Raw genomic sequence first — 20,158 nt, 5'->3', positions numbered from 1 at the left:
CTCTTAAGAATTTACTTTTGAAGTCTTAAACTTTCAAGAAAATTCGAAAAAAATCAAATTAATATTTTCACAACTTAATGGTAGAATATTTCTTTAAATATGTAACTTAAAGCAAGCAAAACTCATCGTTTAACTAGATTAATCTATGTAATTCTAAACATTTCTTTATCGCTTTTAAGCCTTTTTTATCGCATTCTTGTATGGCGTCATATTAGCTTGTTGATCAGCAACTTACTCCTGAGTCTTTTCTTGTCGGCGCTGAGTATCTAACAATTCTAGTAACTCAGAGTAAAAAATTCATAATGTAAAATATACGCTGAATAACTATTATAATCTTTAACGATAATAAATAAGATGCTGTAATAAAATTATATGCAATGTATTTTACGCGTAGACTGCTGCTGCCAAATGTCAGCGTAAACTCGCGCAATTTCACTGACGTGTCGCGATTCACATACAATGCTCGCCGATTAGCTGATTTCTTGTTTTTTTTTTTTTTTATCTTATAACTTATAGGTAGATTCTTACTACGATATGTATCTGGCTTTAATATTTTTCAATTTCTTGTTTTTTTCTTTTTATCTACGGTTTTGTACTTTTTGGATATCATTTATTTTTTTTTATTAAACTATTTGTAAAAAATACTAGGCATAGTTAAATACTATTACATTTTTAATGCACTGATTATTTTTTTTAACAAGATTGTAATATCTATTATTATAGTTATTGTTAAAATATGAAAAAACTGATAAAAGAGAAATTTAAAATTATATTATTTTAATACGCAAGTATTTTATTCTCATTCTGAAATCTCGTTGTAAAACAATAATTATAAGAAGCATATAATAAACAATTTTTTTTTGCAACTAGTACTTTGCTACAATACATTTTTTATTATTCTTGAACTTAATAACGTTATTCATTTATAAATTTCTCTTCAATCAATGCTTATATAATATATTTTATATTCAATTTCCATTAAAAAATAGTCATAAAATGAAATTTATGTAATTTTATTTACATATTACAATTCTCTTTAATTATTAAAATTACAATTATTAAAAATAAATTGTTTAGGTATACAAATCATATTATTTTATACATGTTACAATATTAATAAATAAGTTCCATATACAATATATATAATATGTCCATTATCATCAATTTCTTTGTGGTTTACATGCGTAAATCTCCAACATATCATACATATCGATATTGGTTTCATTAAAATTTGGAACATTACGATGAACACGCTGAACTCTTTTTTCTATATTCATAAAGTGATGTGTAAGTTCGTTCTTGATTGTTTTTTGCTGTTTAGATGACATGTCGTCCATAAATGAAAGACCAGAGAAAATATACGCTGCAAAATAAATAATAATTTTTATATATAAAACTATTTTAAATAAATAAAATAAATAAATTAAAAGTTAATTAAGTTATTGATATTGATATTTTATCTCATATTATTAAATCGTTTCAATAAAAAGAACTTTATTTTGTTTATAATTAATTTTTTCCATCATTTATAATCAATATAAGTATGATTAAGAGTAAAAGTACTTACATAAAAGATAATCTGAAGTATATTTCATTAATGACGTAGGACGATAGTACCGAATTAAAAATCCGAAGAATTGAATCAGTTGCCTTATTTCTCTCAGAGGATTGATAGAATAATGAAATGGTGCGATGTATTCCTTTAGATATCATGTAAATATAATAGTAATTAAAAATATGTAATAGAAACATGTAAAATAATATCTAAAATAAAACTGATATATTTATACCTTAAAATATGATCCAAAAGTTGGGTGATTTATCATACGTCTATATAACGTGAATGCATCATGAATTGTAACAATACACAAATGAAAGCTTCCACCAGGTTTCAGCATTTCATAAACATTCTCAAACTCTTGACTGTCAAATAAAGAAAATAAATATATAATTATTGCTATAAGTTGCTATAATTTCATATGCTATAATATTTCTGGATAAAATATATGGAATGGATATACTTTAATTTAGTCTCAATTTAACAAAATATTGAAATCAATTGACATAAAGCGTTTTTGCATTTAAAATGTTATTATTCTATAATAATTTTTTGCATAAATGTTGACAAAAATTATCGAAAAAAGCAGTTTTCAAACAAAAAAATTTATTTTTTTTCTCACACAAAATATAAACTTATTTTATACTTACATAATATTAGTACGAGCATGCACAGTGGGAAATGAAAATATATGATCAAATTGGCCAATATATTCTTCGGGCAAATGTTCTGTCTGAATATCAAAAACTTTAAAATCGATTTGGTCATTGTTTTTATAATTTTTTCTTGCGTATTCGATCATGGTTTTCGAAGTATCGGTACCTTTAAATCATATATAATAATAATATTAGAAAAAGATTTTATTTTAAAATATTATTTATTATTTACTTTAAAATGTTATATATTCTTTTATAATGTATTATATTCTTACCTATTATTGTCGATCCTGGTTGAAGTCTTGGCAGAAAACAGTATCTTGTTGCGTATCCACTACCACAATTAATTTCCATACATTTCCCAGGTAATAATAAACTTTTTTGTAATAATTTGCAATTTTCAATATACGATTTAACATTTACTTGTTTCAAAGTAAATTCTGGATTAAACTCCATGTTTTTAGAGAATAAAAGAAACACAGTCTAAAATATTATTATTCTCTTCTTGATTTTTGTTCGTCGAAAGAAGTACCACGTGTGTCGATAAAAAATTAAAGTACAATATATTTGGTAACAACTTGTGTCACACAAGCACATACACACACACACACACAGAATGCAACAGAATGTAGCCTAAATGACTGAATGTAGTCTGCAAGCTAATATCTATCTGGCATTCCCACTCAGATAGACTCTAGCAAGAAAAAAGTGGGGAACAATTATTGTAGTCTGCGCAAGCGCTAGATATTTCAAAAACACCCCTACCATATTTCTAAAAAAACTTTCTAATGGAAGATAAAAAAAAATTTTTAAGAATTGTTGAGAAAATATTTTTTAAACATAAATATAAAATCAGTGCAATTAGCTGAGCAATTTACCTTGTGCTAATGATTTATAATTAATGCAAAATAAATTATACAATTTTTTTAGTCGTAAAGACAGCAGAATATATAGTTTAAACAAAAATTTTATGCCAATTCTTAATACCATAAAACGGTTTTTAAACCGAAATAAAATGTGTGAAATTTTTTATAATAATTTGCGAATATACAATATCACATGTATGCAATAGCATGCGATTATGCGACGTGGCGACGAAGAGCTGATTCATACACGTGGTGAACCATGCTCGTAATCGTAATATATAGTTGCCTGTCTCCAAACACTGAGCGTACTCGATTTCTCAATCATGAACAAAAATGAAAAAAGTACATATTGAAATCAAATATATTTATGTCTTATATTTATTTTTTATAATAAAAATGTTTTATCTATATCTCAAAAATGACAATGTAAAAAAAGGCATACTTTATGAATAGCCTTTCTGAAATAGCAGATAAAATATTCATATCGATTTTTTATTTGTAAGTATCGTGAAACTTTATCAAAAATTTTAAACTGCGGTACAAAGACCGAAATAATGTTCATTCAAGGTTATTTACAAATAACAGGTAGACAAACCTTTCTTTTATTTTCTGCGATTGTATACTCATAATTTATGACTCATATATACTTATGTAGACTGACAATACAAAGTGAGGATTTTCAAAGAAAATGTTTTACGAGCGTCTAAACTTGACAAGTAAAAATAAAGAAAAATAGATATTATAGTTAAACGACAAGCAGATAACAAAACAGACAAAACAATTTTCGAGCATATGTTCATCCAAGCGACATATTAAAAAAGTATTTACCAAAATAAAAATTTTGTAAATTAACAAAAAATTTATTATATGATTTGGATCTATAATTCTTTCTTTTTCATGTTACATTTATAAAAAAATTTTGAATTAGAATTGAATTTTTTTTTAATTATATTTTTTGTAAACGTTTGTAAGAAATTTTTTCTTTTTTTAAAATAGGAAGTTTCTATTGTCATTTATTAATCTATGTATTGTATACACATTATAAGCACACAATAGCCAAAAATAAAAGAAAATTGTATGGGTCTATAATTGGTTAGTCTTGAGTGAATAGAATTTCAGTCTGTATATTGTAAATCATAAATGCCCGTAAATTTGTTATTTTTGTACATATCTTGACATTCTTGAGAATTTATTTTTGAAATTATAAACATTCCAGTAAATTAAAAAAAAAAAATAAAGTCACTGTTTCCAAAACTTAATGTTATAATTTCTTTAAATATGCAACCCGTGACTTATCCTGATGAGCAATCGCATAACATTAAAAATCATAAATAAATAAATAAATATAAAAGAAAGAGAATCCTATTATAAAGAAAAAAATACGATATAAGTAAATTTAATTAAATAATTAATTTTGTACTATTGATTTATAATTGATTTATAATCGATTAAGCACATGAGATAATACTCCTAATATTCTTTCAATTTGTAAATTATGTTTTATGTAATTTATCAGTTTATAGACATAAAATCATAATATAATATACTATGTTTATACATAAAATTAGTAATTTCCATAGGCATAGCATATCTATGTCTATGATAATTTCACTATTAATTTTTTAATAAAAAAAATAAATAAATACGATTGAAAATATTTCTCCTCACTTCAAATTGCAACTTGACAGAAGACATTTGAAGACATTTGTTCAGTTGACATTTAATAACATCTTCTGCCATCTCACACACAGTTAATAATAATTATTATTACAAAATCAAAGTCAAAATCAAATATTTTAAGATTAAATAAAAAATAGTCATGGATGAAGAAGAAGAAGATAAATTTATAGCCGGGATGGAAGAAAGAATGTACGCGCCTTTAGAGTGGGATTCACCGGCAACATGCAAAATACAGGATCTCAAAGAAGTGCAGTACGAAGAAGCTTTGCGTCTGATAAAAGTTTAGCAGCGCAAACGGAACAATTTGAAAAAAAAAAAAAAATAAACATTTTTTTATTTAAATTATAAACGAATTAACAACGTTTCCGCTTCATATTTTTTCCTCTGTTTTTTTCTTTTGCAAAAATATTTTTTAATAAACTCTTCGGTTAGAAAATCGCGTTTATCTTACTTGACTATTATTTACATTGCCAATAGTAAATTAGAAAAAATAATTATCTTTGATTGTAAAAATGCACTATTTTATGTGAAATGCAATAATAAAATATAAAATAGATTAGCGATCGAGATTTCGCTCAATATCGCTCCTCTCACTTTAGCAATAATTTAATTCAATTAGCATTGTAAAGAATAAAAATATCCAGTAATCCCACATGAATATTACGAAAATGAAAATTATTTCCTGTGCAGCATCATTTCTTTCGAGAAGACCCTATGTGCAAAACGGTGTCTTTACTGGAAGATGAGAAATCTGTGACTGCATATCTCGATTTTATAAAAACATGGATGAAAGACACCACCAGCTTGGTAGCTCTCAGTCTGGCATCGGGACGTGTTGTCGGAGTCGCCATTACGCGAATTAACAGTGATCCAGAAAAATCTGATACGTATAATCGAGTGCAAGTACGTGTGTTATTATTATAGAAAAAATTGAAATAAATAAGAAATAATGTTCGTCCGAGACATTTAAAAATGCGTCATAACTAAAATATCAACAAAAATTAACATATTGTTATTTTTTATCTTATATAAATAGATTTTACATAAACATTATGAGCTGTGTGTTACATTAATAATTAAATATATTTTATTTTATATATATATATATATATATATATATATATATATATATATATAAAATAAGTATTATTTATATTTATATTAAAATAAATATCTATATAATTCATATTCGATATTTTTGATCTAGAATTTCGAGGGAAAGGCGTTGGAGAAAATTATGAGTTTATTAAGCGCTGTAATAAAACAAGCGGACGCGTACAAAGAGCTTGAATGCGACATGTACTTTCGACTTCATATCCTATGCGTTCATCCGTCTTATCGACAGAAGGGCGTTGATGACGCCCTCTTAAGTGCTTGCGTCCAAGTCGCATCCACACTGAATTTAACGGCGATCGGTGGCATTTTCACGTCAGGTCGCAGTCAATCGCTCGTTTTGAAACATGGTTTCCGTGTCGTCTCGGAAATCCGTTACAGTCGGTGGATTGTCGACGACCGCGTTGTATTCGACGATACCGGCAAAGGGAATTATTCGGCCGCATTTATGGGGATGCAAATATCTATCGAGGAATCGTTCCGCGAGTCCTGAAACCAGAGATCCTCAAGTAAGAATCTAAACACATCTAATCTAGACACAGTTTATTTTCGGCCAAAAATGGCGAGTCATAAAAAGAGAAGTGCGCTTTATAGCATTTAGTATTTACAGACGATGCTGAAATTTTCAATATTTCCGCTTGTTTTTCATAATTTTTAACCGAAAGCAATCAGTAAAATAATCTACACAGACTCTTGAGAGTCTCTACTGTAAATAATAAATTATAATTATCATTTAGTATACTAGATAAATTGGTATCGTATATTGACCGAAAAAATCATAAAAATTTCATTTTTACCCTATGAATCATCAAGAAATCAAAATTTTGGTGTGCAAGATAGAAAATTTAATATATTGCACACATTTCCAGTTTAAGATAATAATGTAATTTTGAAAATATAGTACTATTTTAATATAAGACTTATTCAAAAATTTACTAATTTTTTATAAGATTAATATATTTATTCTGACAATTAATAGATATTTTTAAAATTATATATATATATATATATATCTTTATTTTTTAATATCACGACAATAATATTTAGTTTTTTGTGCGTGAACATTTATTGAACTGTGTTTATCAAATGCGTAGAAATGCGTGCGTGAGGAAATTGACTGTTGCTTTCGCGGTATAATGATAGAGCCCGCTAGCGTCGCGCGACAGCGGTCGGGTAGGGTCCGTTCGAAATACGTGAAGGTGCGCGCGCAGTCGACGATGGGATGCGCAGTGGGATGGTCGTTGACAGCGGACCGAGTGCCGGCAGTCAGTGCATGACGGCCCGAGGCTTGTATCGAGATATATCGTGATTGTTCGCGCTCTCAATCTCGCGAGAAGTACGCCGCTAGTCCCGGGCCGCGCGATACTCGCGACGGATAGAGGGACGCGAGTGAATTTTCCGTCGTACTTTGTTCGCGTGCGTGTCCACCTCAACGAAAGTCGTGCGGTGCGTGATTACGCGGTGTGTGACGGTAATCTTAGAGTGACGGATTCACAGCGGAGGAGCCACACCGGTGCGACAAGAGCCGTGAGAGGGAGAGAGAGGGCGAGAGTGAGCGACGAGTCATCCCGGTGAGTACACGGTTCTCTTTTCGGTATATACGAACTTGATGTAAGAATCTTTTTTTATACGAAAGACTCTTTCCAATACACGTGCTGGTTTGTCTCGTGGATTCTTGCACGCTTGCGAGAAGAGCATGTTAATCATAATTAGTGGTTATTATATCTTATTATTGCTTCATTCTGCTTTCGATTATTAATTCGACTCTGTAATGAAATACTCGGAATACAGGTACATAAAATGTGTTATCGACTTTTGCAATACATTTGATTCATGCGCATCGCGCTCTACTCGTATAAAGGACATTTGAAATGAAGAATAATTTCAAAACATTTGTGTTATTGGGAATAATAACTCTATGCGAAATGAAATGAATGAAAACGCATCGATAGGAATTTAACAATGATAAAATAAAAGAAAGATAGTTTAAAAATGTTAAAAATTTATTATATATTATGTACTTATCATACAAAAATTAAAATTTATTATTACATAAATTGAATCTTCCTCTCACAATAAAAAAAATATATTTTGTATACATACATTTTTTATATTTATTGGCTCTTTCTCATAGAATTTTTAATTTATTAGATGAAATTATAGTTTATGTAAAAAATAAAATATTAATATTAAATATGTGTGTTAAAATATAAATAGAATAAAAAAAAATATAAATAGAATAAACAATATTTTAAAAAAATATTGTATTTAATCTTAGAATAAAAATAATGTTTGCAAAAGTAGATATTAAATATATGAAGAATAAAATATAAATTTCTTTATGAGATTAAATAGAGAAATAGAGAAATAAATTTTATACGTGAGTATAGAGATCATAGCTACGATAAAATTTCGCTACTCTCGTCTAGTTTCGTTATCGCGGAGTTCTCATCCAGCAATCTCGCGTCTCGAGTTACATTCGCACGTGTTTTTTTTTTTTCCCGAGAACACTCGCTACCTTAGAGCTTTGCTCGATTTCATGAAATTACGTTCACCGACGATAACGACGGAATGTAATATTTCGAGAGGAAAGAAAAATTTCGAAAAAAAAAAAAATATAGAAAATCTGTGCATCATAGATTCAAAATGACATTTCTCATCTCATTTACTTAATAATCGGCGTATTATTTTTATATTAAGACGCATGAAATTTCGAAGAAAGTTTTAAAGCAGCGATGTTCCGCGAGATATGACAATTATCTCGCATAATTATTTCGCGCATAATTATGATGTCGAAGTCGATTTCCATGAGACATCCTTGGAACATGAGGGTCAACGAGCGACACGCTTGCTCGACACGATGTTTAACGATCCGGAAAATGTTCCGGGGAAAGGGAGGGGAGGTGGGAATCGACTGGCAAGGCGATAGGCTATGGAGAAGATATGCCTATATCTTTATTTCGTTATCATTTCATGAGAATCGTAATGAGGAAGTTGTCTACTGTACAACAATGTTAATGTTAATTTTTTAAACATTTTTTCTGAAATTTTTTTACTATATATAAAAAGATGTTTTATTTTATTTATGTACGTTTTAGAATAAAGAAAAAAAATTGCCGAAATCTAAAGAAATGATTACATTCTATATTCTTTATTCAACTTTAAGCAGCTATGTATGAAATTCAATCATATTTTTTATACTGGAAATTAAAATGAGATTTATAGAGTTTTGAATTTAATATTAAGAGATTCGACGGAAAAAGAGTCTCACGGTCTTCTCTCAAATCTTGTTTTGAATGAAAGTTAAAAGTATTTATCGAGGCATTCGTCAAGCGGAATTATATGCTATATTAATAAAGTATAGTTCCGCAATCCGTGACAAATGTTATCACTACAATTTTCTCGGTATAACACATTCGAGTTTAGCAAACCAGACAAGGTTATAATGATGATGAGATTAATTTCGATATGTCACAATGACGTGTAAAGACACGTGGAAAGGTTTGTAAAGTCGATGTATGTAAAGAGTTTGACGTAACGAAACAATTTGAATGTCGCCGAAAATTTGGAAATCGTTTGCAAAATCATTTCGCCGAAGATTCGTGAGCGAATTGAAAAAAAAAATCGATTGGAACACAATTTAATAAAAATGTAAGTAACTATATGTATGAGTTTTTCTTGTATATAGTTTACATACATGGATAAACTGATTCGTAATCATTATCCAAATATGTATATCAAGAGGCCAAAATATATCTAATCTTTTTTATATATTTAACGGTATAATTGATTATACAAATCATATGTTGAATCATTTCTATGTAACATTCCGATGAAAACGTTTCTCCAGTACAAAGTTTAATTCGAAGAGAGTTTACTTAAAACCTTTCCGTGCGAATATACCAGAGCTTAACGCGGCGGAAGTCGTTTCTGCGTATTGCTAAATGTCTCTTATCTCGAGGCCCATTAGGTATCGTCGGTTATCGGGTCCGAGGTGAAATCGGTGGGTGGGGGTATCTTCTCGCTGCCGATTACGGCCGTACCGGAAGCGAAATGTCGTTGCTGAGGCACGATGATGTGTCGTCGATGGTCTCCCGAGGAGGTTGCGCGTCGGTTCGTGCACGGCATGGAACATGCGCGCTAATGACGATAATGATAATAATACTAATAACGATAACGTTGGAACGATTGCGAACGCGAAACGCAATCTCGGGAACCTAAATACGGCTCCATTCCAATTATCGCGTTCGTTCAATAATATTGTGAATCGCGTAGACGAATCATTCGAACTTTTTATGTAAATGTCTAACGTAATGAAGTTTCACAATTGCGTTTCGCAATCAGAATACATTTGATCACATGATTTTACTTTAATTTTATGCGATTTTCTCTCGCAAAATTTATCGCGCGATTGACAGCTCTTTCTAGATTTATTAAAATTAAATGTCAATTCCAAATGTCATCGCATAATTATATATATTATTATTAATATAATTAATATAATATAATTAAATATCAAATCAAATGTCTTTGTATATAATCTGTTAAGAGACAAATTCGTTATTCTTAACGCTTTTCTTTTAGTCCATTGTACTTTAACGATACAGACATGATAAGAAAATGTTTGTTTCATTGATCATGCGTGCAATAACATTCTTACTCTATCCGTGAAGGAGAGGAATAACGACGAGATGTGTTAATAATATGTAGAAAAATGTGAAAAATAAGTATGTTAATAAGATAGATATTTGATTGTGAATATTAAATGCCAGTGTACCTGAAGATGTGACTATTCGAAAGTTAATTTTACGCACGCGTACGTTCTCTTACGCTATAAAGAAGAACAGTGGCGTATTTATGTGCGCCGAGTGAGAGTACTCTCGTTTCGAGGACGGTCACTCAAGTAGTGAATTATTAGAGTTAATAAAATAAAGTACCGGCAAATAATACGAGAAGAGGAGGAAAAGGGGGAATCTCGGTTGTCGCTCTCGCTTTGTATCGTTTCGTCGATATTTATTATCAATCAAAACATTTCTCACTTATTCGTTGGGGAGAATGTTTCATTAATATTTAACTCCGTTATCCCATTGTCATGTAAAAATCATGTATATGCGAACAAGTACACATTTTATATATTTCAATCAAAACAGAGATATAGATATCTCGCTTGGAAATGGCATGTTTACATCTTTCGGAAATAAAATCATTCTTATTCTACATTTTGATCGATTGCGACATTCCACGGGAATAGTCTTGTGGAATCTGAACGCGTACTTTGTACTGTCACACAGAAACGTGCTGACTGTTGACTGTCACGATTTATATAGACCATTTTGTTTATAGATTTTAATGGGCAGACATTCGAAATTTTCCGACTTATGTCGAACTTTGAATTATTTTAATAAAATGATAAAGATTTTATATGTTTTACAATCGTTCACGTCTAAATTTGCTAACTAAGATTAGATTTTTCTATTTATTTGTTTCATATATTATTATTTATGATATGTTCCAAAATTATGTCGTTAAACTTCTTAATGACAATTTCTTCATAAAGGGACACACTTCGTATTCATATATATTTTTACTTTGGTTTAGATGTAAATCTAGAAAATTGTTAGAATATTTATTGCCATTTTGACGCCGATTGTACGCGGTTATTGACCTTGCTCGTGACCTCTATCGCAATTACGGTGCGTTGTGCGCTTTTCAAGGATATTGAGTTACCGCCGATCGATGAAATACTCGCGACGCTTCTTTCCGCTCCGTTTCCCTCGCTTTTCCCGAGTCTCGATATATTCGCGGTTTATCAAAAAATTCCTTTATCATTTTTTTCTCTGGTATTATACGGGAGATGGTCTATCGATGCGATATTGAATATCCATCCAATCTTAAATTCTTCTTAAAAGAGATTAATGACAATAAATATTGTCATCTTCTAATTTCTATTGGAACCTTTCAATATGCAACATCCTAAAGAATCTATTAATTACGATATGAATAAAAATTCATTCAAATTAAAAATAATACAAATAAAATTAATTTTATTTTCCTTAATTAATTTTTTGCATATGAAACACTCTGTATATGAATGCGTTGTCCATTAATAAAATTCACTCTTTTCGCGAGGATGTTCTTTAGTATATAAAGAAATGCTTTGGGTTTACAGACGCGAGAAAGGGTCTTTTTGCCGCGAGTATTTGCGCGTGTACATAAAAAAACTCACTCTACATGTGTGTCCATATATAAAATGTATATAAGATATGTACATGAAACGCGACTTGTTTTCTGTATGTGAAATTCGATGCGCGTTTCGTATATATTCTGCATATCCGTGTATGAAACTCTATTTGTTGCGCGTGTAACATAGCTATATATATGTGCATATATATATATATATATATATATATACAATATATATATATAAATATATACGTGGATGTATGTGTAACGCGTGGGATGTACACACCCTTTTCCGCAGCACTCCGTTCAGAATCCAGACGAAAAAAATATGCCCAATAAAAGTAACTTCTAAAGCTGTTGCAACGGGTCTCTTTTCGTCTCATGTCAGGTTTTTGACTGAAGGAAGAGACTGATTTATTGCGGTTAAGAGATATTTTCGTGACTTGAATAAGTAAAAAGCAGTACATGAATAATAATCGGATATGCAACCTTCGTCGCTTATTTCCTCGACGAGATTGCTATATCACTCTTTATTGCAACTTAATCTCCAGCAGATATTTCTGTAGAATTCTTAAATTTCCCCAGTATTATATTTCTATTACATTTATTATACAAAGAAAATTTATTTAAATTATTCATATATTTCTTACAAAAGAATATATCCTGTAGCAACTGTTTCTCCCTTCTTCCCTCTTCTGTCCATGACTTAAATAATTTTGGATATATTGTAATATAAATAAAAATAAAGAACATCTTTTTTTTATAAGTGCTTAAAACATTTTAAGCACTTTAATTAAATTAAAAGGAAACATCTCCATTACAAAAATTGTTTTTTATTTTTCTGAACGGATATCGTTCGACGAAATATTTTGACCAAAAATATAAAAGTCTATGTTTTTCAGAGAGATCTCAATCTCTTAAAGTAGATTAAACATTGGAAAAAAATATGCGTTTCTTTTTTTTATCTATATTACAATATATTTAAAGCTTATAAAAATTGTGGAAAGAAGATCGTTGTGTATGTTTGCTTGTTAGATAATTCTCTGTCAACATATACTAACGTCATAAATTTTTATTTTCAATGACTTGTTTGTTTTTTAATAATGTTACTTCCTGAACAGGATAAAGAATCAGTCAAAAGGTTAAAGCTAATTGATTAGATTGATGTAACCGTTCACTAGCCGATTACGCGGTGAGATCGTCTGATCTTATGTTGTCCTTGAATAGAGCGAGCAATCAGCATATCGGCAATGATGGATCCTAGTTTTTATCGAGCACTGTTATCGTTTGCAAACATTACTTTATCAGGATCATAAAACACATATATACACGCCCAAGTACGCAAACACCGGATGAATACGCACAACTGCTGCGTACAATGATAAACATACCGGTTATCTTTCATAGCCGATACAACGATTCTTTGTATTTTTGACAGTAGATTATTATTTCACTGTTGGAGAGAGTGGAACGATTATTATTTCGCTTCTCTATGTTACATAGCGCTTCGATTTTTAACAAATAAACATATACATATATTTTTTTTGTATTAATGTGAAAATTTTTGAATAACTTTAGCGGTCAAAGAGAATAAATTTTTTAAATAAAAAATTATTAATTTTATTGAAATTTTCTGCATATATTACATGGCACATTATAAATATTTATATAATATTAAATAAAAATGAAATAATTTTTACCAATTTTTTTTTTTCAAATATTTTTGGATATTTTATGCCTACAAAGAACGCAAGCATTTGTTAAATCGAGTTGTATATTTATGTGTATGTGTATATTATTTTTCATTATTTTCCCATCATCTATCGATTCCTTTCGAAGAATCCAAATAATCCGTATCGTGGGTTATATAATATTTTTTTTTCTCTCTTTTCTTTCTTTTAGCGAAGTCTTGATTAAAATCTTGAGAGATTAAAAGATTAATCGAGCATTTTTGGCATTAAGAAGTCGTAAAATCCCCTTTTCTTTCGACAATATTGTTGTTCGACCGTATCTTCGATGCGGGTTTACATTTAGGCTCAATCGGAATCTCTGATTTTTTTTCGCCATTTTTTCTTCTTCCCTAGATCACCTGAAATCTTGGAACAATATTGCTGTACACGAGGATCTCGTAGCACTCGTCTTTTCCGGTATCCTCCCTGGGGACGCTTTTATCGCGAATGTTACAGGGTCCATCTTCGCACCCTCTCTCTCTCTCTCTTGTAACTTCCACCAGAGTCACTTTTACGTTCGCGACCCTCCTGATAATGTACCGGGTATGCACCGGGTGGTACGTGTGCACCCTCGCAAATATCGGAGCGCGAGAATTTTCGTGGGATGTGTCGCGGCGAGTTTTAATCTCTTCGGGGTCCGACGAGAGTAAAAGAGCCGCTAAAAGGTTTCCTTTGAAGAGAACATCCTCTCTTTTGTGACAAATTCTATTCGCCGACAGAATTTTTGATTCGCGTTGCTGAATGAAAGAAAAAAAGAGCAACGAGACAGAGTGAGAAAGTCTTGAAAAAAGCGATTATCGAAAATTGAATTTGAACTTTAACGTGATAAAAATAAGTTTCCTTTACCATTTGCATTTATTCAACACATTTTTTTTTTTTGTTTACGAGATTATTAAATTTATTATTGCTAGAATCCAAGCGTTCGGGATTTTTGTCTAACATAATTTATTCGGAAACTATTAATTGTCATGAGTAACATAATTTGCGCAAGATCGGGCAAGATAGAAAGGACACGGGGGTAGTTCTTATAAAAGACGACGGAGAGATAAAGAAATAAGGGGCGTTCGTTCTGCGCGTGCCTTCACTGCTTTTTAAAGGTCGTGACGTGTGCAGGTGCAGCCCTCGTGTTTCGGCGGTTCGCACGCGATCCCAACATTAATTTCACGTCGCACGCGTGCCACGGTAACTTCCGCTGACGTACTCCCCTCCCTTTCTCCACTTGCTTCCTTTCCGCTCCGTGCCCGGCTCGCGTGCATCATTTCCATATTTCTGTCTAATCGTGTCATTTAGGTAAGCGACTTATAATTTGTCATGCGTCTTCATGAATTTGTCGCTCGCTTTGCTCTCGAAAAATTATTGGATTCGATTGGCATTTCGATGATTCGCATTCGAATTCTTGCGTCAGTATAATCACCACTTTCTTTAGGATTTAAGAAAATGTTTTAAAAAAATTTCTTTGTTATTTTTAAACAATTTTTCAAAGACGGGAAAACAAATTGAATATTATTGTAACGTTTGGAGAATCAAATTTTGGATTTACGGTTATTTATCTTTTCTGAACAATATTTGGAATTTTGTAATTACAATATCGAGCAATATAATAAGTAATAAGTTAATTTCACTGTCTTGTTATTTTCTTGCGGTACTCATTGCTATAAGGCAACAAATGTTTTCGTTTCATTATTCAAGATCAAATTATTGTGGCTAACATTTGAAGTACGTTTAAAGAAACGGATAAGAAAAAGATTGCGGAAACGATTTCCTCGCCATTCCCCACGCAACAGAAATGTCTTAGAAATTTACGACATAATCCAGAATTTATGGGAAGGTTCAAAACGCGATGCACATAAATTTTCAATTTTTTTTTAAAGAAGATCAATTTATATAGTTCAATGAATCGTACAACAAAATTGATTCATGTACAAAATACATGTTATATGTATATTTCAGAGAGATTGAAACCGTAATCATCTTGATTAATTCTGTTATCTATGCGAAAAAAATATACTTGACCGTCAATCGTTACAAATAAACAAAAATATTTTTTCATGTTTTTTACATCATAATTCGAGATTATCATTGCATAATTATAATATCATTAACGTCGCCTAGAATTTCGTGGATTCGAATAAAGAAAGACAGTCCCTGTTCGGATATTATAATCGCGTAACAGTAATCTATTCTATAGATTTTAGCAATTGAAATTCTTTTCATTTTGCAAACATCTGCCGTGCAATATTTTCCACCAGTACTCTCATCTGAATCACTTCTGCTCTCATCACGTCTGTCGGTTCGGTAATTTAGAAACTACACGAGCGCTCGGGAGTTTGCACACTCGCAGCTTGCATTGAATTATTACAATGCGTCGCGCGCTCCATAATGATGCACCTCATTCTGCAAAATTACCGCCAGATTGGGATGCTCGTAACTGCAGAACTGCGGGAGGTGAGGCGATTATTGTGCACTCGTGCCGATGTTGCATTCTGCGAACTGCTCATCGCCATGAGAATAGAATATTATAAAGTTTAACAAAAAGCAATTTCCTTTTAGATCTAAGAAAGAGAGCAATTAGTCCTTCTTAAGTTTTTTGATGTTAACAATACGTACGATTCCAAAATCATCATCGTAATTTTGAGAAAATACGAGATTTTTAGAATAGTGAAAAGTACTATTTTGATGTATTTTACGAAAAACTATTCCATGTATTGCATTTCTTTTAAAGATTAAAGAAAATTTTCTTTAATCTTTAAAAGAAATTCATGAAAATTAGGATTAATAAAATTTCTATGATTAAATATTGATTCTATTATGAAAAAGTTTTAAATTAAATTGTCGAACATTATATATGGATATTTGTAATATATAAATAATTTTTCTACACCATAATTTTTTTAGACGAATGATAACATTATTAGATAATTTGACTAAAATGAATTTTTAATTATATTTATATTATATAAATCTTTTTTATTTCATTATGTTTCAGAATGAAAAAAAGAGAAAATTACATAAATATATTACATTCTATATAGATATTTTTTTTACAAGATGTTTCAAAAGGAAACAAATCTTCTGAAGAGAATGAATTAAACTTTTCTTGAAAAAATATTTTATACGTCACAATTTGCAGAGATATATTAATATTTTTAAATAACTTAAAAAAAAATGGATTGCGAATAGTGATAATTTTTTTTTTCCCGTAAACATGCAAAGTTTGTAAACTTGAAAAATCGATTCACTTGGTCTACGAAAGGATTATTAGAAAATTCAAATTCCTCGTTACAGGCATGCGTTTAGCGCCTTGAGTCTCCACAGCTGTCGCGGCCAGAAGGCGCTCGTCTAAATTTACTCTCTGGCCATCTCTTTCACGCCCCCTTTCTTCCCACGTTCCCTCTTCTTCTTCTTCTTCTTCCCCTGCTCTCCGGCTTTCCGGTTTCTCGACGCCCTTAACGACTCTCTCACGGAAGTTCGTTAATGTACATGCCTGTCCTATTATTAGATCGCGCGTCTCGCCGCGTTTGTTCGCTCTTCTTTTTTTGGCCGCGATTTCTCGATCGATCTTTGTCCCTTGTTTCTTTCCTATTGCAGAATCGCGAGATCGATTCTCTCGCGCGCGAGTCACGAATTCGCGTTGTGCCGCGAGAATCGAGCTCTTTCGTGCTTCGAGAAAACGATCGATAGCAGCACGATGTTTCGCCCCCGTGGTCGTGGTCGCTCGAAGAGAAAGGAGTGGAGAAAGAAAAGGAACGAGGAGAGGTGACGAGAGGAAGCGGGGGATCGTTTCTCCTCATTCCATTAAAGGCGAGTTTACATGGCTCGCTCTTGACGAGTCGTTCCCGAAGTGAAAAAAAGAAGGTGGACAAAGTAAACAATGATCATCCGCGGTTGGAATGCGGCAAAGGAAGCCGCTCTATAGTTACGTTTATTTTGTACGTTTTATCTATAGTCTGAAATCATATAAATCACGTTAACAATATTTCGTCTATTAATTTTTATATTATATATTTTATATTTAAATAGTTTCTCACTGGAGTTTATTTTTATCTAAGCATTTTAATGACATTTATAAATATAATTGATGACACGTATTTCGAATAGAATTAATAAGTCTATAAATTTATCTACGATAATTAAAAAATTTAAAAAAGATCAATGTTTTCTTATCTTTTTTTTTAACAAATTTGATGAAAAGGCGAAGAGATATTAAGAAAAGAGGAAAACGAGAAAGCCATGTTTGGAAAATCGTAATAAACAAAAATTTTTATTCTCAATGGTAATAATTAATTTTCATCAAAATAATATACAATAACACACGCAAATTAATTACTAGAAGAATATTAATAATAATTTTATGTAAATTTAATTTTATTTTTTCGTATCTACTCTCTTATTCTTTAACATGTTTTTCCCAAGACACTCTTGTATAGGAGCTAGTTATATATGATGGCTAAGCGAAGTTCTTTAGTCTTTCGCTGTGTCTTAGTAGACAACTTCTCTTAGCGACTCGGTGGTTCTTCTTTCCTTTGCCCTTGGCAGAAGCGGTAGGTACTAAAACTGCGGCGACGAGGGCTCGAAACAAAGCCAGCGGAGGCAGTACACGCCATTTTCGCGCGATTTCCTTCTACGCCGATGATTGCTGCACCGACGTTTTTGCCTGCCGCGATTCAACCGTGTGGAAACGAAGAATCGTTTCTGCACGGAAACGCCGTCTGAGATAGCGCCAGCGCACCCCGTTCTATTATTCCTCTGATAGGAATAAAGGTGTGCGACCGAATTCGTCCTTTTCTCGCAATTATCATCACGTTTATGCTTGACGTTTAAGCGTTATTTGTCCGGAAATGGCGATAACAAAAAGATGAAAATGAATACATTTTATCGGATAATTCATTTTTTTATATAAAATATTAAATTTAAAAACATTTAATTAATTTTTATTTTAGTCGTCACTATATCAATTTTAATTGAGGTAAAATATTTTTATTTTATTAAAATTTTTTGAAAAAATAGAATTACAATCTTTTATTTAAATTTATTTATTTAAAATTAAAATTATAAGAAAGAAAAGTGTATTAATAATGTGTTCTATGCACCCGCATTCGTAAGAAAACTCCGTAATACGCGATTCAGAAATTTTTTTCATCCTTTGCAAGTGGAGAACAATATTGAATCGTATGATTAACTGCATAAACGAAGAGACGCGTTTTTCATAATACTGAAAAAAATTGACCGCCACATAAGCGTACGATGACACCATCTCTACGCATTTGCCTAAGTGGGCGTATGTTGGAGGCGGTATTAGGTTATTTAATTCCGATCGACACATACACACATATATTTTACATCGACATTTCGACATCCCTGCTTCCGTTTCTCCTTTCACTTTTATTCGTATTTATTGGGTGGCAGCTTGTTAATTAAATTTAAATTTGATACCGTGATATCTCAATTGCCGATCGTTGTTTGATAAAATTTCCCGCCATCTCTACAATTATACATTTTTGTCATCATATTTTACGCTATAGTGTATGTTTTTGATTTTACGAAATTTTTAAGAAAATTAACATCTCTTTCTCTTAAACAATTAGATAGAAATTGCAATTAGCTTAAAATTATTTATCAAGATTTTTATTATTCCCTTAATAATGGATCGAGAGAGAAAGAGAAAGAGACGGTTTTTGTATGAAAATAATTAAACAAGACATTTAATTATTTTTAAAGATTTTTTTCATTCTTATTTCAAAAATAATTGTTATATTATTAATTTAATTATAAAATACTACATTTACAGTGACGCATATAATAATTACTTTCTTATGTATATTAAAATATACTACCAATTATTTTAGATTTTTTTACCAATTACAGTTCAACTACCTCAATTGGGGAAGCGATTGTCTTTTTCTGTTATTCTTTCCGCTTTTTCTACTTTATGTTCATCCTTCTTATATGTTAGTCTAACAGTATTATATGTTAGTCTATTAGTGTGGTTTATAAAGGTACGTTTTACAGCTCTTTTAACGCGTCGTAACGCATATGGCTTACCTGATAAAGAAACTCACGCAGGGGCGGAATTCGCATACCCACACGTCTGCGCCTGCGTAGGTGTGGTATACAGGTAGATTCATGAACCGTTATTACGACGTTGAGTGTTGAATATCTCGCGTTCAGGGTTAACGTCATGCTGCGCAATTTATGGAAACATGGGTCGAAGTTCATAAACGTTACATCCGATTAGGATGATCACCTGAACAAATCATAAATTCCAGGGAACATGTCAAGTTTTGATCATGTCGCAAGATGCGGGATTATTTAGTCTAGATAAAAAATTTCTGAAAAATATCTTTGTTAAAAAAGACGTATAAAACGGCTATA

At 31.1% G+C, this 20,158-nt stretch overlaps 2 protein-coding genes across 2 annotated transcripts in view; both read left to right on the top strand.

The window, feature by feature from the left end:
- The first annotated feature begins 3,403 nt into the window (after positions 1-3,403).
- LOC126851627 (uncharacterized) lies at positions 3,404-6,992 on the top strand. The gene is made up of 5 exons (XM_050595776.1): positions 3,404-3,422; positions 4,910-5,040; positions 5,451-5,663; positions 5,968-6,382; positions 6,968-6,992. The coding sequence occupies exons 1-4, from the start codon at positions 3,404-3,406 to the stop codon at positions 6,364-6,366; spliced, it is 762 nt and encodes a 253-aa protein (XP_050451733.1). The 3' UTR covers positions 6,367-6,382; positions 6,968-6,992.
- Positions 6,993-7,089: 97 nt separating this feature from the next.
- LOC126851379 (amyloid beta A4 precursor protein-binding family B member 1-interacting protein) overlaps positions 7,090-20,158 on the top strand; it is a 116,188-nt gene continuing 103,119 nt past the window's right edge. Inside the window, exon 1 of the mRNA XM_050595288.1 lies at positions 7,090-7,444. The gene's annotated coding sequence lies outside the window, so the exon portion shown is untranslated. The remainder of the gene's footprint in view (positions 7,445-20,158) is intronic.

This window comes from Cataglyphis hispanica, chromosome 8 (assembly GCF_021464435.1).
Source record: "Cataglyphis hispanica isolate Lineage 1 chromosome 8, ULB_Chis1_1.0, whole genome shotgun sequence".
In the NCBI taxonomy this organism is placed as follows: domain Eukaryota; kingdom Metazoa; phylum Arthropoda; class Insecta; order Hymenoptera; family Formicidae; genus Cataglyphis; species Cataglyphis hispanica.
This window is presented reverse-complemented; position numbering and strand designations above follow the sequence as displayed.

What these genes read in the sequence shown, in the direction of transcription:
- LOC126851627 (XM_050595776.1), top strand. An exon ending in AAGCTTTGCGTCTGATAAAA is followed by an intron (nt 5,041 to 5,450) that starts GTTTAGCAGCGC and finishes TTTCCTGTGCAG; the next exon opens with CATCATTTCTTTCGAGAAGA. An exon ending in ATACGTATAATCGAGTGCAA is followed by an intron (nt 5,664 to 5,967) that starts GTACGTGTGTTA and finishes TTTTTGATCTAG; the next exon opens with AATTTCGAGGGAAAGGCGTT.